Source organism: Podarcis gaigeae (assembly GCF_964106915.1).
Source record: "Podarcis gaigeae genome assembly, chromosome: 9".
Taxonomy (NCBI): Eukaryota; Metazoa; Chordata; class Lepidosauria; order Squamata; family Lacertidae; genus Podarcis; species Podarcis gaigeae.
In genome coordinates this window covers 56344352-56369793 of record NC_139685.1, presented here as the reverse complement: position 1 = coordinate 56369793, position 25442 = coordinate 56344352, and the positions used below count along the sequence as shown (strand labels likewise).

The 25442-nt window shown below is 44.0% G+C and overlaps 1 protein-coding gene across 10 annotated transcripts in view; it reads right to left on the bottom strand.

Annotated features, from left to right (window-relative positions):
- LEF1 (lymphoid enhancer binding factor 1) overlaps window positions 1-9083 on the bottom strand; it is a 98805-nt gene extending 89722 nt beyond the window's left edge. For 4 of the 10 annotated variants that reach the window (XM_083756719.1, XM_083756715.1, XM_083756723.1 and 1 more), the window contains exons 1-4: window positions 8430-9078; window positions 7451-7685; window positions 4082-4145; window positions 2128-2261 (exon numbers count right to left, since the gene is read on the bottom strand). In XM_083756719.1, the coding sequence (XP_083612845.1) occupies window positions 2128-2261; window positions 4082-4145; window positions 7451-7666 (414 nt within the window). In that variant the 5' untranslated portion in view covers window positions 7667-7685; window positions 8430-9078. Of the gene's footprint in view, window positions 1-2127; window positions 2262-4081; window positions 4146-7450; window positions 7686-7912; window positions 8258-8429 lie in introns of those variants that run through there. The other 6 variants (XM_083756717.1, XM_083756722.1, XM_083756720.1 and 3 more) reach the window with 5 other exon arrangements.
- Window positions 9084-25442: the final 16359 nt, after the last annotated feature.

Genomic DNA, 25442 nt, shown 5'->3' with positions numbered 1-25442 from the left:
AAAAAAATTAGTGTCAAAGCACACAATTTTGTCAATCACCTGCCTTTTTATTCAAGACACGGGAATGATGAAGCAGAATACACAGCAGTTTCAAGTACCGGTAACTGTTTAGCTCTGTAGCAAGATTTTGTTTCAGAAAGCCAAAAATATATTCCCATCATTGTAACTCTATTTTGACAATACTGCTTTATGTAAGTTCCTAGAGTTTGCTATTAAAACTATCTCTGTGTTTATAAACACATTGTTATTTTGCATGTTGTTAACACACTCTCTCTCTTCCCTTTTCTAGTATTAAACACAGCTCTATGTGTTTAGAACATTCAGGAAGCATTGGTTCCTCCAACAGGATTCTGCCAGTGTTTGATGATTTATATACATCTAGTGTTAGATTATTTGTATACATTATCTCCTTCCATAACCATCTTGGAAGTTTACGAGGCAATAAACACAAATGCAATGACAACTTACTAGTACACTATTTGTATTCTCAGGTGCATGTGCCAAATGCAGATAGCCAAAGCAATTATTAACCTCTAGAGTAAGCCAGTCACAAACATGTACGAGATGCACTCAACCAGGAAATAACTTTAATAAAATTTTGGATCTCAGCTGTTTCACATACTGAATCTTTAACTATTTGGCTTGTTTCCAGAACTTGCAAAGATTAACATACTTCCTTCATGTTCAGAAGCATAAGTTATGCATACTTATAAAAGGAAGAAGAAAAAGCAGTATATATAACCAGTTTTATCTGTCCATTTCACTCAAGGTCGGTGGCACAGAATATATATCCCTATAGATCCTAACCCCTATAGTCATCATCATCCTTTCAATTAACAAGAGAGGGATATTTACATCAAGAGTCCTCAGACAGACAGTGCAATCATTACGCTTGCTCTGAAGCTCCACTTACTTCAGTGGGACCATCTCTAAAATAAGTAAGCACAGAATTGGAACTTTAGGGTCACTTCAAAGTGATAAATCATGTTCACCACCAAACATATATTTGTCACAGAGATGCAGCCAATCCCAGTGTTCTGTCTGCGTAAATACATGCACTGAAAACACTCATCACATGCCAAAGTTAACAGTTTCATGTTTATATGAAAAATGTACTGGATTTCAGCACCAGAGGTAAAAAGGAATGCAAATTGTGGTCTCTTCCAGTGCACCAAGGACTCAAGAGGTAGCTGGTTCACTTAACCCACTCACAACTTACAATAAGAAATACAGTTTAATGCAACAGCCCTTAAAATCAGATTGCTTTTTTGTTCTTACACAATTATTGTTAATAAATAATAATAATAATGTTAGCATGTTCAGGTATACTAGAAAATGTCCAACAAAGAGAAAAAAGATAGAATTTAGGACTTTTGAGAAGTTAGCATATTTTAAGTAGCTTTCAATGAAGAAGAAAAACCTAACTTGCTATAGCTATCATTGATAGGTTACTGAGACCATCAAGGAGGTATAACATCCCTTATACAGATGATGATTTCATTATTATTATTATTATTATTATTATTATTATTATTATTATTATTAAAGTTAGAAGGAGGCATTAGGAGGGCTACAAGGGCACTGAGAATGCATTATCTCATAAAAAGGGTGTTAAAGCAGGAAAAAGTTTGCAAGACCCTGCATATATTATTAGATTGATCGCCAATTCTGATACAAAAGGATTACTGCCATATTGCATGGTTCAACATAAACTGGCTTGAGATTGTAACTCAGCTTCTTCAGCCCAACCAAGACAAACACTGAGGAGTCTCCACCTCCTCTAGCAACCGCCTGCAACTTCCTAGGGAAGCCAAGTTCACAATGGGTACCACAAACATACACCACTTGCCAATGGGTTCACACCACGATGCCATTCTGTATGATTCACCTCTTATGCTCCACCGTAAACTGTTCAAGATTCCTAGAAAGCACATGCAGAGCTAGAAATGAGCCTAAGGATCAGGTATGCACTGTCAGCACCTTAATTAGCAGTAAGAAACATTCCTCTCAAATCCTGCCAAAACCGAGGCTTGCTAATCAGTAAACAAAGCTTGTACTTCCAAAGAATGATTTGTGAGTGTACATATGCATGCATACATATATATTTTTTAAAAAAAGTAAACTTACTGTTCTGGGGATTGGTGGAGAAAGAGATCCATTAGACATATATGGATCATTATTCATATTTGGCATCATGATATACCCAGAATAACCAGAGTAAGAAGGTCCTTTACTATATAAGCCACCATCATTGTGTTTCCCTGTAAAAAGCAAGAGTTATTGATTTAGCCCCGCCACTTAATTTTCCAATGTGTCTCTATATAAGATGACACTCATTCTTCCAGCAGTCCTACATTTTTTTGGGAAGGTGGGCGGGGTTGCATTCTGCTCAAGGTTTGCATCTTTAAGTTCCTAGACCTGGTAAAAGGACTGCACTAAAGTATACCTTAGACCACCACATTTTAATGGGTTCTGTTATATCTGAAGATATGAAACTTCCAGGCAGGAGGAAGCTCAGCCCACTAAGCATCACAGATATTAAAACTTTGAATACGTCCATTTACAACCACATCTTAGAACAGGTTAATCTTTAGAGGAAAGTGTCCTGCATGTTCTGTTCTCCAGTTAAGAACTAGGACATTATAACTAGTTTTTGGGTGTGTTTTTTTTCTTTTTTCTTTTTAAGGCTTCCTTCTGGTAGTCTATACCAGCAGCAGGAAAAAGTTTGTTCTGACCGTGCCAATTAGAAGCAATTAATAAGGGAGAGAGTTTGGCCTTCTGTACAACAACACCTGCCGCTAATGGTGAGCCTATTCAACACAGGGGGTTCCATTTCTAATCTGCTTAATATGTAATTTAAATAATAATGGCTATTTTGCTATCAAATGAAATGTTGAATTTTACAGACTCCATGTTACAAGTCTTACTGACAGAGTTCCCCCCAACCCTTCACTACCATTCCCTGGTGACAAAACAAACAAACAAACAAAACACATTTCTATATTGAGAATTTAACTGAAACTGATACGTATTTGCAGTAAGAATCATGCTGATCTAATCAGCTTCACTGGAAAAAAACAAAACCCTCATCTAACCTAGTGGCTTGGGGGGCATCCAAAATATTTGGTTAATTAGCAGATAACCACTGTGCTGCTTGAATTATGCTTCCTACATCGTGTTATAGAACAAGTGAGTACTTGCCAGAATAACTCCTTCTAAACTTTTTTTTTAAAGACTGAAAGAGAAGTCAGCAAATACAATTACCTATAGTTGCCAGTGGGAGAGAAGCACATATGTGCTTCAGTAAATAAATATTCGTACCATAGGAATTGATCAAAATGTTTTGTACACAGGACTTATTTGTGGAAAATGGCACAACACAAAAAGTGGCTCACATGGAAAAACCATAAGATTAACAGTTGGGGCCAGGCTTTATGTGACTTTACTTAGTCACTTGCCTTTGAGTGTAGGTTTTTTTAAAATTTATATTTGAATGCCAGTGTGGGTGTTTCCAGTTGAGACCCCCACAGTTGGGTTGGGGGCATACAGCCCACTATGATCCAGGTCAGGCTGCCTGCAATTGCAACTTGCATCTAAAAAACTGCTACTGGAGCCAAAGGGTGCTTCCAGCCCCTATGCAAATTGCAGGCACCAGGAACCCAAACTCATAGTGGGTGGCAAAAAGTTAAGCCCACTACCCCCAAACCCACACACATGTCCTAGCGCAGACCAGACTCACTCACACACATGCAGGCAATTTTTGAAACAGAATGCTTGCATGCAGATTGACCTCAATAACCAACATCCAGATCTATTGTTACTTGATGCGAGGGTGCAAGGCATTTATTTAAGGACTGCGGAGAAGGATTGCACTTTTTGCCTCACCCCTAACATACAAGCAAAAGTGCTTCCGCGCAATTGTTGCAATGGCAGCAATTGCAGGAAGGAGTTGTGAAGTTGTGGGTGGGGCTAAAAGTACAACCCACAGTCAATACAAAAATGCCCTGCATGCAAGCAAAGCATGAATAGGGGCAAAATAGCAGCAAAATCTATAACTTGTGTAAAGAAAGATCTGCCTTACCTTCTTCAGGGTGTTCTCTGCCTTTCTCATGGTAAGACTCCTGAGACTGGCCTTGCCTGGACACCTGGACAAAAAACATATATCACATGCCATTATTACATTTCCATCCATTTTTACCTTATTTTGTTCCTTATATCTTCCCTTAATAAAAATGTATCATAAGGTCCAAATCCCACATAAACACTTCTATGTCTCCCCCTCTCTCTACCTACCTATCTATTTGCACCACTTTGCTAGTATTTAGTTTTATAGTGATGCAAGAATAGCTTCCACTATCTTCAATTTGCACAAACCGCATTTTAGTGAAAAATATATTGTGGGCATCTCTGAACTATCCTTGGTTTTTATATATATATATAAAAGAATAAATCCCTATTTTGTTTCAGTGTTGGTAAGTTGCCCAACAGTTTATGCAAATCCTTTAAAGAGTTTATGACTAATGCTCTGACCTTGCTGATTTTAACCCGAGAAATTTCATGGCTACTCTTAAGGCCTAATGCTATTATATGATCCTGTGATTCATACAAACCTGCCTTTTCCTGTGCCATGAAAACTGATTTAGGGAAGAAAGCACTCACACTGCATTCCATACTCATGGAAAATAATGAATTACATTTTTTGGGGGGGGGTATATGGACTCACAATCATTATCATTAAATTCATCACCTGCCCTTCACCAGCAGGTTCCAAGGCAGGTTACAACAATTTCAAATCCAGCATTAAAAGCAGTTTAAATTAGAGTCATAGGAACAGATTGGGTCCTGAAAACACATGTCTCAGGTGCCGAGGCCAGGGCAGAGGTGCATTCACTGAAAGCGAAGGTGCCAGACACACCTTTGTGCTGAGTGAACTCCAGAACTTAGGGGGTGCCACAGATAATGCCCTCTTTTAGACCACCACGTCCCTGACCTTTATAGGGCAGCAGAACTACCAGAAGGAGCCCCCCCATATATTACCAACCAAGAGCATCTTAAGTTGAACCTGAAAGCAAATGGGTAAACCAATGCAGCTGTTTTAGAACAGAGGTTATGGGAGTTCTAGCAGCAACCCAGCATTTTGAACCAGTTGGAAGTTTTTTGATAAGTCTTCCAGAGCAGCCCTACATAGAGCACATTGCAACAGCTCAATGTGGAAAGTTAATGTGGGAATACCATGGCCAAGTCACCTCTGCCCAATAAGGAATATATAGTTAATGACTGCAAATAACACACATTAAGTAACTAAATACATTTCAAAGACCTCAACTCCATTTGAAACAATGCCAGCTCCTACAAATTTAAAAGGCAATCCAGAAACATTGAAATTCAAACTAAACCTTTAATGCACAACCCAACATTGAAGGTTTGCAAGTCATTTCTCAGTGTGCCGGAAGAAAGTCGTTCCTTGGAAACAAGTTCTGTTGACTTCCATGCACCTTACTCTGAAGGATTCAGAAAACAAAACCCTTCACTGTAAGTGGTATTGATTATTAGTGAAATTTAGTTGACTTAAGTGTACTTGGGACCATTTCCCCAACTGTTAGTAGTAGGGTGCAGCACCTTGGCTAGGTTCCTAAGGTACCACTATAGCAAAATAACACCAAAAGTAATGATGGAAAGGAGCTCTTTCAATTTGTAAGCCACAGTTAAGCCACAGATGCTACAAAAATAAAGTTTCTTTTTAAAAATGATGGACCAGCCATTAACCATGTCATCTGGGCAGATCACAAAAACAATAACCAAAAAAACCCAAACAAACAAAAAACCATCAGATAAAATACTAAGAGCAATAAAAATTTCCACAAGCATTCTATCATCATTCTTAAACAGAAGACCCGGTAAGAAATAATTTAAAATTGCTGGGGAGAAGGAAAAATAGTATTTGCCTGGTGCTGAAAATACTTTAATGCAGGCACCAGGAAAGCCTGAGAAGACATTCCATAGCTAGGGTACCAGCACAGAAAAGGCCCTCTCCATCCTCTGATGAATAACTTTAAAGTATATGCAGGTATGAAAGGGTGGAGTCAATCTTTTAGGTAACCTGCCCCCCCCCAAACCATTTACTTAAATTGCTCAAAATCTCTCATTCTTCTGTCTTTTCACAGCAAGCAAACTTCTGATCTAGGCATGAGTCAGTTCAGGCTGCAGATATTTCTTTTGGCAACAAATATACATAGGTCTGTCTACTTAAGGCTCCTCACTGGTTTTCTGCAGCACAGCCCTAAAACCTGTGGTTTGCCTTTAGAAAAAAGTCTGAACCTTGTTGTGACGTACTGTTCCCAAAAATCTCTCACTGAAAGATGTACAGGAAGTTAACTTTCTAGCGTTTTTCTTGCTCTCCCTATACCAAATTAATTTATCTCTGCAGAGTTAGGGAGCTGCCACCTAATCACCCACGTGTCTCTATGTACTCTTATTTGCTACTGTAGTGCACCACAGCAAGGCAGGGCACCAAGAGTAACCATGGTAATGTACGGAATACGGCACCCGACTCAAGTTTTAATCTCAGACCAGGTTTACGTTTGAGCCACGATAGCCATCTGCAAACGCACAAGGAACAAAACCAAAGGAGGCCAGTTTAGCCATACTTGCACCCCAATACATGCCTCCCCACCACTCAAAAAAATGGGTTTAAACTAGGGGAAAGGTAACAGGAAGATTAAAGAGTAGCTTCACAACATTACAACCGCTCCTCTTCAACTGCTCTGCCTGCCCCCACCCCCAATTCCAAGGCGGGGGGAACTGCAGCAAGCGGAGCTTTCAACTCCGCTCCCTCCTCCGCCGCGCCAAGCGCTACTCATTCATGGGGAACTGTGGAGTATCGGTTTTCAAAGCGCCGTGGTCAAAACAGTATCCCACTTGGCGGCTTACAGTTTCCCGTTTTCCACGCTGCGCGCACACACGCCCTTTCCTTAGCTAGCCTGAAAGAAAGAAAGATCCTTCTACACTTGGAAAAAACAACAGCCCCCAAAATCTCTGAAAAGGAGCGGTAGTCTTGAGTTTGCCAGAAACCTACTCTTCCACCCCCCCAACCCAACCCCCCCATCCTTTCCTCTGGCCCCAGAATAGCAAAGCCACCCACTCGAACGCATTCCAGCGACTTTATCAAGCTCAGGCTGATTTACTGCTTGATTTACTGCTTGAGATAAGAGGGCAAAAGGATCAAAACGAAGCCTCCCCCCCCCCCACAACCCACCCCGAAGCCCACCCAAAGAGTGAAACCGGATTGTTCCCTGTGCACAACTTTTATTATGATGCTGGTGCTGCTACTTGACCGTCGCCCTTCCAGGAAAGTTTGCTCTATTCCGCCAGCTGTTGTGCGCGTCCCCCTTGCCCTTCGCACAGACCCCCAACCGTTTGTGCCCATCTCTCCCTCTCTCGCCATACACACCTCATGCCCATTGCTGTTTGGGATCGTCTCCGACTCGTTCACCAGCGACGACTTGATGTCGGCCAAGTCGCCCTCTTCCTCCGGGTGGCTGATCTCGGCGAAGATCTTCTCCTTCTGGGGGTCGCCTTCGTCTTTGAACGGGATCATCTCGTCGGTAGCACAAAGCTCCGGGTCCCCGCCGCCGCCGCCTCCTCCGGCTCCCGAGAGCTGAGGCATAGTGGCTGCTCCTGAGAGGCTGCTCCACCCCGGGAAGCAAGGGAGAGGAAGGAAAGGGAAGAAGGGAGGGCAGGGAGAGAGGGAGAGGAGGAGGAGGAGAACAGAAGGAACGAGGGAAGTTAAAAGTCTTCGGCGATCACTTTCCCCGGCTCTCGAGCCGCGCAGCCCACGCGCCTCGCCGCCTAAGCCCAGCTCCCTCCTCCTCCTCCTCGCCCGCCCCTCTCCATGCCATCCAGACCCAAACACCTGGGGGAGGGGAGAAGAGGAAAGGGCTCGAGCGCGGCCGGGCCCGGCTGCCTTTAAAAGAGGCGTCACCCCTCCGCTCCCGGTTTCTGTTGTGTCTGCAGCGAAGAGGACAGGAAAGTCTGGGCAAGACCGCGTCCCTTCCCGTAGAGGCGTCTATCTCCTCTGGCCTCCCCCTCCCCTCCCCTCCCCTCCCCTCTTTTGATAAACAAGAGGAGAGAAGACCTCTGTGGGCTTCTCGCTGACCCCGGTGTTATTCCTGCGCCACGTTCTTGGATAGAAATAAATACAACTGTCCGGGTTTTGTCTTCTCCAAAAAGTAGCAGCACTATTTGGGTGTTTGGGAGCTGTGAGAGAGAGGTGGGTGGGTGGGTGCTTGGCTGGCTTAAAAGAGGCTCCCCCCACCCCCCTTTTCTGTGGTAACTTGGAGATGGGGAAGAAAATGCCAGAGAGACACCTCCGCTTGGGGTGGGAGAGGTGGAAGGAGGGAAAGGCGCGCGCGCGCACAACAAACACACACCAGGACGACTCTGCCTTTGTCCCTTGGCTACGGAAGAGGGTTCCCCCCCCACCTTCTCGCCCCTCTTTCTCTCTTTTGCTGCTCGCTGTCCTCGCCTCTCTCTCTTTCTCTTGAAGAAGTGGTGCCGGAAAAATCCCTCGAGTGAAGAAGTTCCTGCGTGACAGGCAAGGGGTGGGAGTGTCTCCTCGAATGAAACTTTTAAAGTCAGCTCCCTCAGGAAGATGGAAACGCCGAGAGCTCCTCCAGGGTCCCCCGCTTCTCAAACGGAGTGTGCGCGTCGGACTGCCGAAGTCTGAGGGGGAGATGGGCGATTCTCTCCGTCGACTTCTCCGTCCAGGTGTCGCAGCTTCCCCGCCACTGCCCAATTAGCGCGGCAAAGAAATCCAGCCAGGTGCGCGCGCGCGCACGCAAACGCGCTCTCTCTCTCTCCCTCTCCCGCGCGGGAGAGGTGAGCGGGTTCTCTCTCGCCTGAGGCGCTTGCTGGGCTCCTCTCGCGGCTCGGACACGTGTTCCCGCGGTCGTGCGAATGCGTGGGGACGGCGCGCCGGCGGCCAGCTCTGGAGCCGCTCAGCTAGGATGAGCTGGCTGACGCGGGGCCGTGTGAAGTGGGAAGCCAGTTGTGTCTCTCCCTCTCTCTGGCTCCCTCTGTAATGTAACTTTAACATCCCCTCCACCCACTTCTTCTCCACCTCCTCTCTGTGTCTCTCCCCCTCTCGCCCGCCCTGTTGAAAGGGTGGGGGCGGGAGGAAAGAAGATGAAAGAGAAGCCGCCGCTTTGATTGACAGCGCATTGATAGACGCTCTTGAGAGAGGGAGAGGAAAAAGGAAATGTATCCATACAGAGAAGGAGGGGAGGAAAAACAACCTAAACCCAGCTTAGAAAGCACGGGAGTGGGATGGAAGCTCTCTCCTTATTAGATGCACCCGAAGCCATCCCAGCAATCCAAGTTTAAAACAATTTCAGCCATCCACTTCCACGCAAGGGAAAGGTGCCTGCGTGAGAATAAAGCAAAGGTGTAGCTGAAAAAGGAAGGGAAGAGGTAGCAATGCGCGCATGTGGCTCCCCCTCCCCTCGACCAAGAAAGGCTCCCTTATCTCTTTCCTAATTGTTTGCTCTTTAATCACTTTAACTCTGATAACTGCCCTCTTCTCCAATTCTCCTGGCGTCGCTTATTATTCTTATTTATTATTATCTGAGATGGGCTGAGTTTAAAAAGACAGAAAAAAGAGATGAGGGCGGAAAGGGAATTGCTATTCCAAGGGGTGGAGGTTTCTAATTCACTCTCCCCCTCCCCAAGGAAGCCTCTCCAGAGAGGGCAAATAATAGTTATCTGAACATCTTCAGACAAATCTGGAACAAGGATGTTTTTCTAGGGCTGCTTTGTTAAGACTTCCCCCTTTTTGGAGAGGAGGGGGAAGCTTATACATACACAATTGTTTTGTGGCTGAAAAGGGGGAGCTTGTTTGTGTGGGTGTGTTTTTTGCTTGTTTATTTACAGTTTTAGACACAGACACACACACACAGTCGCTAAAATCGGTAATGCGGGAAGAGAGAGAGAAAGGGATCCAAAATGAACAAAGCTACATAGTTTCCCGGTTCTCAGGACGGAATAGTAATGAGTTCTAGCATCTTGAATTAGGAAGAAAAAATGGAAAGGAGGACGTTTACAAGCACCCATTCACCTACCATTTTAAGGTTGTTGTCTTGAGTGCATTAAATTTATTGACAAGTAAGTTCAATTGAACTGAATGGTACTTACTTTCAAGTACACAAGCATAGGTTATGGCTGCATTAAAAAACAACAACACGTTATGGGCACAGTACATATAACTAAAACCATCCTTACCAGTAATAATGTGTAGTTACTAGTATGATAAAGTGAAATAAAGAGCATGCTATTATGTTTTTAAATCAGTGATGTGCAAAAGGAAAATTCAAACTCTTAGCGTAATGCTTTGCATGTTTTACTTGGAAGCAACTGCCGTTCAGTTAGACAGGTCTTCCCAATAACTGTGCTCTTCGCATCCTTTCTGTCTTGTGCGAGAATTACTGTTGTTTTTAAGTCACCCCAAAAGCACACGAGAAAGGTGCATTAGGAATATCATAGCCCATGAGTGCAGTCCTATCCGTCATCCGTTCCCCAAGAACGTTTTCAACTCCTTCTAAGACAGCGGGGTATGTGTGCAAGGATAAACGGCTTCTGGTGACGAGGCTGCTTCAAAAATTGAGGTGGAATAAGCAAATGTGGCATATTTTCGTGACACTACTTCCTTCCTGCAACCTGTAATCAAAACGCCCCTGAAGTACAAAATCCACTAGAAAAGTACGAGGGGAAGGAGGGAGAGAAACGAGACCCTACGGTGCTAGCTAGAAGCAAGTGCATTACATAGAAAAAGGAGGCAGCTCCTCTTTCTCATAAAAAACATGGGGTGTTGCTTGGATTCTAAGATCCCAGGTCTGCAATCCTATTTCTATCCACTGAACACAATGGGTCTTGCTCCCGGGTAAACATGTAGGGATTCCGAGGCATGACCCTACGCCTGTTTACTCAGAAGTAAGCCCCATCGGGGCACAATGGGGCACATAGTGTTGCATGGGACATGCGGAAGAGAACCCCACTCTGTTCAAAAGGGGCTTTATTCTCAAATTCCTAAAGGACTATAGTTGGAATCGGTTCTATTCAGATCAGTGGGATAGGGCAAGTTTCCATTGAAATGTGTGGGGCTTACCACAAGGTGTGCTTGTCAGAGTTGTGTTACAAAACTACACGCCCTCTCTCTGCCGAGGCGGCTGCTTGGGACCTGGAGGAAGTTGAAGGGGTGATTTGTGAAGTTTTGATCTTGTTCCTCCTAATTCGAATCCTATTTCCTCCTTCATGTTAATTGTTGTGACTGCCACACTCATTTGCAGAATCCCTCCCTTTGCCCTCGAGATCATTGTAGTCTGAACTACCTAATGGGGACTGCTTAAGTAGATTTGGGAGTGGGGGGGAGGAGAGAAGATAGAGAGGAGGAGGGCTGAGAATCAGTGCGTAAAGGGAAGGATCCATTTGATGTATTTTAGCACAGAGATCTTCTGCTTCGGAAAACCAACCAAGCCCCTTTCGATAAGCTTAAGGATTTTCTTTAACAGGCATGTGTGATTTTAATGTTTTGCTGTTTATATCTCCATTTACGTGGGATCCCCTTTAAAAAGGCAGAGAGGGTTTGCCTTTTTTAAATAAACCGTATATATATTAGTAGGGAACCTTGAAATAAATTATATTTTTAACAGCCTTTTTTAATAAAAAAAGAAGAGAAACCTTTCTCATAACTAACAGCAAATATAATACCCTCCGAAAGGCATTGTTTTGAAAAGAACTCTATTAGCTGTCATAACGATTAGGCATTTGGGTCTCCAATTAGCATGTGTCTAATCGATTGTTATTGCCATTAAAAAAAAATCGAGGAAGGGTGCTGAAATCCTTTCCACTTCCAACGAGATTTGTGTCAATTTCGGTGCTGTTTACCGTTCCTGGACCCTGGAGGAGGGTGGCGGGGGAGGAGAGGAGCTTTCTCCAGGGAGTACTGTTCACACGGAGGTTTAGTATTAATCTGATCCCTCTAATAAAACAATTAGGGAAGGATTTGTGCCTCTTTCTGAAATTTGCCCTAAATCTATTATTCCCCCTCCTCCCTTCTCTATCAGCCTGCATCCCCACCGGCTGGTAAACACGCTTTCCCTCCTAGCACCGCCACACTCTTTGCAAAAGACATGCTCTTGATGCTAATTTCTTAAAAAATAAAATATAAAATTGAGTTACTGGAGCGGGGGGGGGGGAGAGTAGAGGCATGTTGTGCGCAGTTCCGCCGGGTTGCAGCGATGCCCTTCTTCTGCGTAGCCAGAGGGGCTAAAATCAGAACAGCAGCAGCGCTGCCTTGCGCCAAATTGGTCTCCTGCAAAATAAACTGTGTGTTTAATTAAAGGGAAAGGCGCGGTTGTTTTGTTTTGTTTTAATTGAAGCAAAAAAGGATCCCCTCTTGCCTTTCATGTGGGCTGGAGGTTTTCCCAATCCCAGTTTTTTTGTTCGGAGGGAGCCTTTTAAAGAGGAAGAGGGGGAAGCTGGGATGGCGGGGGCTAGAAACTTAATGATTTATGACAAGGGGATAAACTCAGGAAAACCTCAACTCCAACGCCAGATTTGACTGGAGACAACGCAAGGCTGTCAAGGAGAATCTTCTCGAGTTCATAGGTTGGTTGGAGGGCTAGAGATTCCTCGTGGTACAGAAGTGGGTGGAGGTGAAAAGAAAAAAGAAAAGACTGCGAGGTTAGGAAAGCGGGAGAGTTACGAGAAAGGGAAAGGGGGCGTTCAAGCACCCGTGTGCTGAACTGCATACAGGCTTGCTTAGAAGTAAGTAACTCTTACTTGGGAGGTTACTTTGGCGTGAGCAGGAGCTACCTCCGATTAAGCCCGTATAGGGCCTATTCGTAAGACTGCCACCCTAATGCCCACACGTCAGACATCACTGAACTCCGTAGGACTTTCTTCTGATTAAGTGTCTATAGGATCGGGCTGCGCATAGCGCCCAGAAGGCTCGACGTTCCTGGGCATCTCCAGAGAAAAAGCTCGAAAGGAAGCCTATTTCCTTGGAACAGGGTCCTGTTTCACTGAGATTTCTCCCCTTCCAGGTTCAGCACGCCTAGGATCGCTACTTTAGGTGATAATCCAATACAGCACACTATCTTATTTGGGATTTAGTCAACATCCAAATAAAAATGCATAGGGTCGGGCTGAGCCGGATTTACAATGCAATTCTCTGCTGTAAGCTGTACTGGGTTCAGTAGGAATGACTCCTTGGTTGAGACTGCGATCCTACACACCGCGCCTTAATTCATAAGCAGGTCCAATTGCATTGAGGGGTGCATAGGATGAACTCAGTGGGCCTCACCTCCGAGTAAGCACACATAGGATGCTCGCTTGGACGCATTAAAGAGAGAGACAGAGGCAGAGAGTTCTTGACTTATGGTCTGTCTGAGATGTTAAAAACTGGGTGAGGGAAAAGAAACCATGTTAGGAGACCTAACTGGAATGGGGAAAGCACGTTCTGGTTGCAAGCTACTACTGTCCAAACCAGAGACAGCATTGGTAGTGCATACAGGACCAGATTTAGGTTTGATGAGGCCCTAAACTACTGAAGGTAATGGGGCCCATTATATCGTAGGCAGGGCCCATTACTTTCATCATAGGAGCCTACACAACACAAAACACTGTTGATGTATGTAGGTTTTACTTTGTTTTTTCATCTTATATTTTGGAAATGTACATCCAGCTGTTTTTTTCCTTTAATTTTTTTTGGGGCCCCCAAGAGAGTGGGGCCCTAAGCTATAGCTTGTTTAACTTATACGTAAATCCGGCACTGTGCATTGCATATGTTTTTGGACACCAACTCCCATCCCCATTGGCCATACTTACTGCCTGGGGCAGGTGGAAGTCGCCGGGAGGCGAGCACCACCACGTTGGCTACGTCTGATGCTTGGGCAGGAACACAATGGGTTTTTCAGCAGTTTCGCTCTCTCTCGAAGGAACAAGGCAAACTCGCGGCGTTGTTGCTAATTCCACTCCCTTCGCCTCCCGCTAAACATACCCTTCATCATGACGCGCACCCAAAGCTCTCAGGCCACGTCTACCTAAGTAATTATTAACCACTTAATAGGTTTAGGACTCTCATGGCCGCGAGAGGGTTAAATAAGGGACAAAACTAGGGGAGGTCTAGTTGAAAGGTGTCGATTTGAAACCCTTGTCAGAGAGTGAAACTTCGGAAGGGGGGGGGACTCTGCAAGGCCAATAATGGTGGGTGGGGGTCAGATTCTCTAATCGATAAACGAGCCGAATAAACCGCGTCAGATTGCACAGATGGGAAGATGCGTGATGGAGCAACGGGGATGAATTGAACTTGGGAGTTGAATGTCATTGAGTGGAAGGGATGTGATTTCCAAGCGTCACAGACAGACAATCAGGATATGACTACGGCGGCTGTAAAGCAATAATCATCTGCAAACTCGCATCATCAAAGAGAAAAGTTGCATGCAGACAGCACGGCTGCCAGCCATACAAGAGAAGCAAAGCGAGAAAGGACCTAGCGCAGGCTCAGGAGCGAAGTTTCTGAACTGAGAGATGCAGGGGCTCCACGTTGTCTGGGAGCCCCTTTCAGATCTGTGGAGAGCGCCGAGCGCGAAGCCACTCAGCTCACATCCAGATAAGAACGCCCCTTCTCTTATCCCTGAACCTAGGAATCGTTGCAAACAGGTTTTCGGGGGCCGACCGCGCTTGAAGCGCTGTTGTGTGGATTGCACACAGAAAAGTACTGCGCTGTTGTTGTTGTTTTGAAACCTCTTTCTATCTAAATACCCTCGTCTGGTCTACTCGGCAGTAAGTCCCATTTACTCTCTAGTAAGCAAACGTATTCTCCCACTCCCTCTCTCGTCTTCCAATGGAGTTTACTCCTGCGAGGAGCGTGCAGAAGGTTGCACCAACCACGACCAGATACTGCCTTAACAAAAAGAAATAAACCGGGATGAAAAGTGGAAGGAATAATTGTGTGTATGTGTGTAGGTCGGGAAGGGACATTTGCTTCTTGGCAAGAGAGCTACGACGGCTGCCTTAAAAAGCGAGCATCTTTATAAATTAATCTTTTTGTTGAGTTGCGGGGGAAGAGGAAAGTGTAGCAATTCAGTGGAAAAAGCGAAGCAGGGAATCGCAGGGGAATGCGTAAGGCGCAGCGCAGTAGTTGCGTGAGAAAGGACCACCTCGGCGAGGCTGCCCTTATATAGGCAGAGGGCGGGGTTAGCGGGGCCCGCGGGGGCGGGGCGGCGGCTCCCTTTGATGTCCCGCCGGCTGCCTCTTTCATCCTCTTGTTCTTCCCCTTTCTGGCCTCTTTGTGTGACTAAATTTGGCAAGAACATGGAGCCGCGCCAGGTTTTCCACGTGTGCTTAGAGCTCCCAGCTGAGCAGGCGAGGGTTCTCTTCCGGGTAAGGAGACAGAAAGAAAGATCAAAGAGTTTCGGGAGTTGGATCTGAAATGTGAATTGAAAATAATAAAAAGGAAAGGGGAAAAAAGAAAAAGAAGATCAGCTAAGCCTGGACGCATTCCAGCCCCCTCAACAGACTGACTGGAGGGAACACATGGTGTAAAAATAAAAGCAATCAGCGGAAACTAGTTAGATTCCCCTCCCCGCGCCTCCTTTTCCAGATTTCTGTTTGGCAATTTGGCAATTATTTTGGGAGAAGAAAAATGGCTTGTTCTCAATTTGCACTCCGTGCAGCTCGATGTCTTCCACTGTCAATATTATTTCAGCAACAAATATATGCCTCGCACGTCTCTCCTCCAGCTGAAACAATCAGAACAAAGGTGCTGATGAAAGGTTTTATTATTATTATCCCTCCCCCCCTTATGACTCACTGCAAAAACCTTAATCATAACAGTGCTACACTGAGGAGAGAGAGGGAGTGAGAGCTGACTCCCAGATTAATCCCTAATTAGGGAGCCTCCTTTCAGACACAGTAAGCTCTGGCAGATCTGCAGCGATTGGGGGTGGGGGAGTCAGAGAATACCACCGAGTGACAGCCCCTTTAAAAACAGAGCAAATATATTTAGAACCAAATGCGTGTAATGTTGCTGATTATAATAGGCTCTTCAAATGGAGCCGTTTCCTATGGAATTAGCCTTAGCTATGGTATTGCTAACATAGCAACTGCATCCTATTAGAGCCATTGCAAGAATTTGTAGATGGTGCTATTTCTGAACTGTAAACTAAAATGGTTTTCAAAAATTGTAACTATATCCCCCCCTCCCCTGTCAGTGATCTGAGTGATTCCATTGGATATACTGAACACCCTTGCAGAGGCTGATGTAAACCAGAGATTTTGACCCCGAGTCAGCTGCGGAACATCTGGAGTAATAGTGAGGTGGCGGTCCTACACTTACTTGGGAGTAAGCATATTTGCAATCAGTGGGACTTAATTACGGAATAAATCTGCATAGGATCAAACTTCTCAGAAGTCAGTGCCTCTAATTATGTGCAGAGTGATGTTTCCCTATTCCCTGTGTGGATGTAATCCAAAGCAGTCTGCACAAATTAGTTGTATCAAAGACACTGCATTGTTGTAAATGAATTCAATATACTCCCAGACTCAGGCTAGGTGTGCTAAGAGTTTTACCCAAATAACAAATTATTTGTAAGTGTTATAGGAGGGAGGGAGCTCCTTTTACTAAACAAAACATCCTCAAAATGGCTTTCAGCTAAATATAGTAGCTTAATAGCTACTATAAGCTGTTATAACTCACCACTAGAAATACTGGGGTATAAAGACTATGCTGTAATTTTTTGTAAGCCGCAATGCAAATTTGTTTGAAGGGTAGAATTCCCTGTAATAATTAAAATAATTCATGAAGGTGGGTAATTAAAATCATGAAAGGCAAATGGAACAGAACAGCGACTTCTCTGCACAAACCTATGCATGTCTACTTGGAAATGAGACACATTGATTTCAGCTAAACTGAATCTTGCTTCCAAGGAAGCATGGATAGGCTGCATTCATTTGTCCATTTACCAGGTAGATAGCCAAGACCTATTGAATACAGTGGTACTTACATCCAAGTAAATATGGGTAAGATTGCATTACATGACTGCAGGCCTCTGCAATGGAGTAAGCACAGCACACGATTCTCCTGTAAACTTGTCACTTAAGGAACCTGTTGAGTAGAACATCAGCCTACTGATATTGCACACATTTCATTGGAACTAATTGTCACCAGGTTCAATGGGAATTACTCCCAAGTAAGTATGCAGAGGATTGTAACCTAAATTGCCCTTGCCATTGTTTTGAATCCTATGCACAATGGGAAAGTCCATTTTACAGGTGATTATTTACTTCTGAGTAAACATTAATAGGGGTTTAGGATCCCAATTTGTCTTGAATCCTGTTCACATAATTGTTCACTTTATTTTTAGCCTAGGCTGCATTGTGTAATAGTAGCCTGATAATCTGAATGGCATATTGTAAAGACAAACCACAAATCTGCCTGCAACTATCTGAGTGGTCTTTACAGGTTTTGGGAAGAAGAGATTTCAGGTGCAGCAGAAGAGGGGAAGATTAATTACTGGCATGTGTTCTGTATATTCAAAGCAGTGTATTTCAAGAGCATTTATGGTGTGTGTTAATTTTATTAATAAGTAAGTAAGTAAATAAATAAATAAATAAATAAATAAATACCAGAAGTATAGATATTCTGGAGGAATAGCTAATCAGAGGTATAAAAGAGGTGTGCAGCTCCTTCCCCTCCAGTCCCCAAACATCACTTCAGTACATTTGTAGATGTATGCAAAATCTTCCATTGTGCTATTGGCAAACTATTCACATGAGTCATTTACTAGGTGCAGTGTGTATTCTGGGTTATGTGGTGGCTCAGTTGCCCTACCCCCCAGCAAATCTCAAAGGAGATTAGTGATAAGATACGAATAGACTTCTTGTTTGGATGTCTTTCCTGTCAAGTGTATATTTTTCTTGCTTTTTGGGATGTGTGATAGACTGGCTAGCAACAGATAGATGAGAAGGAAAGGAAAGCCACTACCAGGGTTGGCCCAGTATGTTTTGGCACCTGAAGCAAACCACAAAATGGCACACACACATACCTGCCTGGGAAGAAGTGGGGAGTGAAGAGTTACATAAGGAACAAGGGAGTGAAAATCTGCATCCGGAACAATAGACAGAATAAATTCAACCTTACCTGATGGTTGAAGTGGGAAACAAAGGCCGTCAAGGGTGGGTGGGTGGGGAAGGGTCCCATTCTGAATTAGGCTGGTCAGGTGCAGAGTCCAGGAGACCCCAGAGGGTCCTCGCCATTTCCTCTCTGGGTGCGGAAGGAGAGAAACAGTGCCTCCTCTTTGTCAAGAGGCCACGGTAGAGGTGGCATGGGGGACAGGCTGCTAAGGAAGTGGCAGATCTGTCCTCCGAAGGAATACACAGCCGCTGCCACTGCCACTGCTTCAGCAGGCAATACATTCCAGATCTGTTATCCCTGTGGATCCTGCCACCTGAGGCACCTGGCTCAGCTACTCTGCATAAAGGCAGCTACTCTGCATAAAGCTGAGTCACGATTCTTTATGATGCAGCATTTGGCACCTCTGGGATGATAACTGCCTGAATCTGCAAGCGGCCTAAAACAAGGTATAAGCACAGATAATGTTTCTGTCCTCTGCTGTCAACTCAAAATCTGAGATGAGAGGATCAAATCTGGTGGTCTTTAGGAGGTGAAGGAAGAAGCCGATTCACATGATTTGCAAGCACAGAAAAGGTGTTGCAGCTTTTGTAATCATGTAAGAATAAGCGTGCTGTGTAGGCCATGTTTGAGCTCAAACAGCTAGTATATGCTGTGACAGCTGAAATCCACTTTCATCACTGCTTCAGAATTCTGTCTACCGAAAGTGTCTAGCCGATATACTTAAAGCAAAGCTGAATCCAACCCTTGTTAATTTCTAGCTCCTGGAAAGCAGCAGTATGTATTTCCACAGGTATTTCCTCAAGCATCAGGGCTAGAAACTCACTTAAAAAGTTGGCTGAGATCCTCTGCGTTCTAGCAAGAGCACATAGCTACAAAGAATTGTCTCGTGACGTGTGAGAAGATTTCATGCTGTACAGTGTAAGTCAAGATTGGACATCATATAAATCCTCACAGGGACTACACTTACCTTAATATTATGGGGACCAGTGAAGCTATGGGGGGGGGGAATCACAAGATTAAATCAATAAGAGTGCTTAATGCATGGTTTAAACAGCTGTTCACCTTCCGTTGAGGCTGCTGCAATCAGACAAAGCACTCCTAACAGCTTCCAGCCAGATGTTTTGTGTGCAGGATGCCTGGTCCAGGAGAAACAGGAATACTGGGCCTGCAACGTTTGACCAAGATGTTGTTGTGACTGCTCTGGTCAGTTACGAGTAGCAACAGTGGTGTTGTATTGTATGCCCCCACCCAGATATGTCTGGAACTTGTCAGGGCTTGGCTGCCTGCAATGGTACTGCTGGAAAGGGGCAAGTGTCACCAAAGGGCAGCTGTTTGTGCATTGCACCCAAAGGGGTAGAAAGGGCTAAAAGTTTAACTACTTTCCCAGAACAGGAATGTCTCTCCAGTACCAGCATTCTCCAGCAAAATATAATCGAGAGAGAAATAGCTCCAAGCATAAAAAGGTCATGCCTTTTACCCAGTGCCTTTGGATATTAAAGCTGCAATCCTGTTCTTACTAGAGAAAGTTTGCTTGCCATAAACATGCATAGGATTGTACTGTGCAAGAAGCAAGGGCTTAGAGATCAGTAGTGCTTGTGGCAAGAACTTGGATTCTCTAGGCCCTAATTAATATGGGAAACTTAAGCACTGTACAAATTTGGTTGTAGGTCATCTAGCATTGCGCCAGAGGAACAGCTAAAATATTCAAATATGTTGCTCAGCCTTATCATAGGAGCACTGAAAAACGTCTTGCAGCCCAATCCTATGTGTCCCCTGAGTTTTCTAGGGCTTAGTCTTCAGTACATAGGCAAGGATTGCAAACTTGGGGCTAGTTCCTTGAGGGTTTGCTCACTGTGGACGCTTTCACACAATACTGTTTTCTACATAGGTGCATTCCAATTGTTTCAGGAGTGCACTTATGTAGTAGCCTGTATGATGTGAATCAGTGACCACGATGCAAGCTGCTTCCAGGCTATCAGTGCTTTGTGAGTGAGATTCAGCTGCATACCAGCAAATTCAGGTTGCTCAGTTAGTGGATTTGACATTCTTGCACAGTGCACACCAAACCTGCTTCCAAAAAAAGAAAAAAAAGAACTTTCTGCAGTAAGGAAAGTGATGAGATAACTGGAAAGCACAGTATAACAATTGCTTTATGTAACATCATATAAGCCCACTGCAATCACCTCTTTTTATAAGTTTGGGTTTGGTTTTTAAATCTGATTGAATGCTTATGTTAATTGCTTCCAGTTTCACAATGGCCAAGACCTCATGGCATCATGAGATTGTAACAGTGGCAAGGAGCAATATCTCCTCTATTTTTCTGCTGTTTCTCCCTATTTAAATACTACATGTCAGCAGAGAGTTTGCAGTGATAATACAAATGCCTTGCATTCATAGGTAATTTTCAATATTACCTTGCAAAGGTCAGCTCCAGAGGTTAAAATTGGCCCCTTTAGGTGAGCCTAGCATCAAAAAGTACCAGCTGGTGTTTCTGGGTGTGATTGTAACACCTCTTTCACAGAAACAACTCCCAACCCTCCAGCTCATTTCACACAGGGCACTGAGCTGTCAGCAGATGGTAAGAGCTTTCTTTCACCACTGACATGGGCCAGATTCAAACCTGTGACCTAGAGGTGACAGGCAGTATCTCAAACAAGAAGCAGACGAACATGAAGCTCTTTGATTTTCCCAGAAACTGGTCTGAACTCAGATAATGAGGAAGATGGTTCAACACATAGGCTCATCAGTGGGTCACTTAGCACAAAGAAAGGCATTGCCCCATTTGGGTGATTGATAATCTGAAAATACATGATGCAGCGATGGGAAGTCATTGCAATAGGGCATGTCTTTAGAAGTTTCATTAATACTCTTCCAGGAAAGAAATACATACACTGTCCTTGGTGGCACAAGTCACCTTATTTTTTCCTGCCTTGCCCCCAGGCATAAGTATCAAGCAAAGCCCTAATTGTGAAATCAGTGTGGTTCAGTGGATTAGGATTTTTTAAAATTAGCCCACCAGCCTCTTATAGTTCAATCTTATGCAAATTAACTCAGAAATAAGTCCCATTAAGTTCAGTGGTATTTACTCTCAGGTTAACCATGTGTATAGGTTTGTAGCCTCAGTTCTCAGTCCCTAAAATGGAGAACAGAAATCTGCTTTGGGGGAAGCATTGAAGAAAACACAGTAAAGATGTCAAGTACAGTGCAAATGTATATATGTGCTTGTGTACTGATGTGTGCATAAGAAACGATGAGTAGTGACATTATGCTCTAATTCTATTACTTTTTGTGTGTGTGCTGTAAATCTTTTTAAGAGAAGGAAGCAGGCTGACTGAGTTGCACAGATGTGGGACAGCTGTGAAATACTGCCTGCCTGTTCTCTTCTCCTGAATGGCTTTGTACCATAAGTAACACGGCAATTCCCAGCAAGAGGAAGAGACAAATGAATAACTTTCCATAGGCACGAAAAAGTGCAAGACTTGCAGTTATCAAGCAAGTCACTAATGCAATGCAACAGGACAGAATCTGCATGTTTGTTCTAGGTTTATGGTCTTTGCCCATTCTCTTGTGGTGTTCTGACCTTTTTTTCTGATCCACTGCACATTGGCAGAGCCAGTTTGTGAGTGGTTTGCAATAATAAAATTGTGCATTGAGTATGGAGTAAACTTTTCTTGGTCATCATGAAACACAGATTAAAATACTGTTTTATTTTGGAGAGGAATAATCCTTTCAACCTCCCACTGGAAGTAACTGAAACTAATGTCTCAAGACAGGTACAAAAGGTTTGTAAATGATAGGAACTTATAAATATGGGCAGAAACCAGAACTGGAGAAATGTGTTGTCTTGAATAAAGGTTTGTAGTATTGTTTAGAAGATGTCTTATCTCTGGGCCATGATGCCTTCTTTGTGGAGTCTGGCAGTACTCAAGAAGCAGACAGCTAAATGATGACTAAAACAGAGATTGTAAAGAGCAAACAACAAGAGTAAGGATATCTAAATTGAGGTCTGTGTTGAATTCAGCCTTCTTTTGGATTTAGGCACATAATATTAGGTGAAATGTGGTAGCTGCCTCAAGTAGCAAATTTGGGCAGGGCTGGCACCAGGTTCAAGGGGCCCTAGGCAAGCTGCCACCCAAGGTGGCCATTCCAAAAATGAAGATAATGGCAGTGGCAGCAGCTACTTAACCTGCCACTTCTCTGCTGGGTGCTGCCACCTGTACTGTGTGCCACTGGCTGCCCTGCTGTCAGCTTAGCAGGCCAGGAAGGGGTGGGCAGTGGTGTTCAGCAGAGAAGCCCTGAGTAAAGCAGCCATCACAACCTTCATTACCACAGAAAAAAGGCATATAGTTGAGGCACTTGGCCCGGTGCTTTTCTTCAGAGCATCAGGCCCCAATAAAATGTTTTCTCTTGCAAGCCCTTGTTTTTACCCAGCTAGAGATGTCACATTTCTTTAGATACAGTAGCTTTGCATCAGAAGAGTTCTATCATTAGAGAGAAGAGCAATTAAAACCAAGGAACTGCAGGCTAAAGTGCTACAGCTTTTAACTGTTGCAAGTATTGTGATTTAAGCTACACAGTAACTGCTAGACTCTCCACTGGGAACTATGAATGGTGAATTCTTTAATTCAGGTTGCATTGCAATGTAGTTTAGATTCACTAAAACCTACAATGGTTCTATTTGTATTTTCTCACCAGGCATTCCTATGGCACTTTTAGCATGATTTCTGTTTTTGCTGTTGTTTATTTAGGTTATATCCCACCTTTTCCCCTAACAGGGCTCAAGGCAATTACAGATAGAAACAATAATAGCTAAAAACAGAAAAAAACAACAGAAAAATCAAAATACAATTAAACATTGATAAAATCAAATTGAGATACACACACACACACACACACACACACACACACAGAGCGCTTAAAAAACATGCAAAAAGAACAGCATGGCACCTGCCCTTTCATTAAAAGTAGTCAGTTCCCAAAGGCCAGTTGGAACAAGAAAGTATTCAGCTGATGGCAGAAGAACAACAAGGAGGGAGCCTACCTGGCTTCTCTAGGGAGGGAATTCCAAAATCTGGGAGCAGTCACCAAGAAGGTCCTCTCCTGTGTCCCCACCAAGTGTGCCTGTGAGGGGGTGGGGGTGGGACTGAGAGCAAGGTCCTCCCTTGAAGATCTGAAAACCTAGGCAGGTTTGTATGAGGGTATAGAGTCTTTCAAATAGTTGGGATCTAAGTTGTGTAGGGCATTGCAGGTTATAACCAGCACTTTGAATTGTGCCCAGAACCAGACAGGTAGCCAGTGGAGCTCTTCTGGCAGCCCCAATCAATGACCTGACTGTGGCTCTTAGAGCAAGTTGACATTTCTGAGCATTTTCCAAAGGCAGTTCCATGTAGAGACCACAATCCAAAAGTGATGTGACTAAGGCATGTGTCACTGTAGCTAAATCAGACATCTCGAGGAATGCATGAAGCTGGCACAGTAACTCTAACTGTGCAAATGCACTCCTGGCCACTCCAGAGACCTGGACATCTATTACTTCAGGAGTATGCCCAAACTGTGAACCTGTGTCTTCAGGGGAAGTGTTACCCCATCCAACACAGGCCAAGCCCCTATTCTCTGTTCTCCCTTGTGACTGACCAAAAACACCTCTGTCTTGTCTGGATTAAGTTTCAGTGTGCTCATCCTTATCCAGACAATTACTGATGACAGACACTGGTTTAGAACCAAGAAAGCTTCCTTGGATTTAGGCGGAAAAGAAAACTAGAGATGGGTGTCATCAGCATGCTGGTGACACCAAACCCCCAAACTCCAGGCAATGTCTCCTAGCAGATTCATGTAAATGGTAAATAGCATGGGGGTTAGTAAAGAACCGGAGGCCAATGATCAAGACATCAAACACAAGTCTTCCTGCACCACCTTCTGGGTTTGCCCCTCCAGGATGGAACAGTGCCTCCAAGTCCCATCCCAACAAGGTGACCCAGAAGGATACCATGATCGATGGTATTGAAAGCCACCAAGAGGTCTAGCAGAACCAACAAGCACACAGTTCCCCTGTCCAGTTTCCAGAGTAAGTCATCCACCAAGGTGACCAGCTTTGGCTGATGGCCCAGCTACATCCCTATCTGGATAGGGATAGTCTAACTTCTGTTGTCTATCTTCTGGTAACCTCTAGGTTAGATTACTTTAATGGATTCAAGTGTTAACTGCCTCTGAAGACAGTTTGGAAACTTCAGCTACTGCTCAACGGGGAAAGATGGTTTGAGCATATTACACTGATCCTGGCCAGACTGCACTGACTGCCAATTAGTTTCCAGGCCCAATTCAAAGTGTTAGTTTTGACCTATAAAGACTTAAACAAATTAGGACTGCAATACCTCAAGGACCATCTCTCTGCATATGAACCAACCTGGACCCTGAGATCATCCTCTGAGGCCCTTCTTCATATGCCCTGTGGCAAGTAAGTTGAATGAAGTTCCTGTACATAGCTTTAGCGAAGTCAGCAACAGAGATAGCCAATGAAATGCAGTCATACTTCGGGTTACAGATGCTTCAGGTTGTGCACCGGAACGGGTTACTTCCGGGTTTCGGTGCTTTCTGGAAAATGCCTCCTGCACGGATCACATCTGCAACCCAAGCATCCACTGTAATGAATAATGGGCTACCTGAAGTTCAGATAATGGAATCCTAAGATCTAGGATGACTCTTTAGCTCTTGAAGGAGATTGGAAAATTGTTGCACACTAAAGTAAGATGTTGCCCACTTGGCTTTCCATTGTAATGGTAAAGAATGTGGCATTGGGAAGGTTTAGTTCACCTGCAGCAAGGTTTTCTTCTCCCCTCCTAGCCTAATCTTTATAGTATACAAATGTGAGATTGTTAATTCAGTTTATAGTTTGTACAAACCCTGGAGCCTGAGTCAGTGCTGTTATCTATTATAGAAATGCAAACACACTCTTTGATGTGTAACTCTTGGTGACTTGGGAGGATAAATACGGAATACTCTATGGACATGTATAAAAAGAAATCCACAAATTGCAAGTCTACTAGGATTTCTTTTCATAAATGTTACACATTGAAACTGACGTACATGGTGGACACACAGTGCACTTGGATAACCAAATGCTTTGGAGAGTGACAGAATTTATGCGGGGTATATTTTAGATCTTTTGTATTTTTTGGGGGGGATGTTACATTGACTTCTTTTTAATGTTAAACATGGTGTGAGCTGAAGATCTGGCAATAATCAGTGTCATATC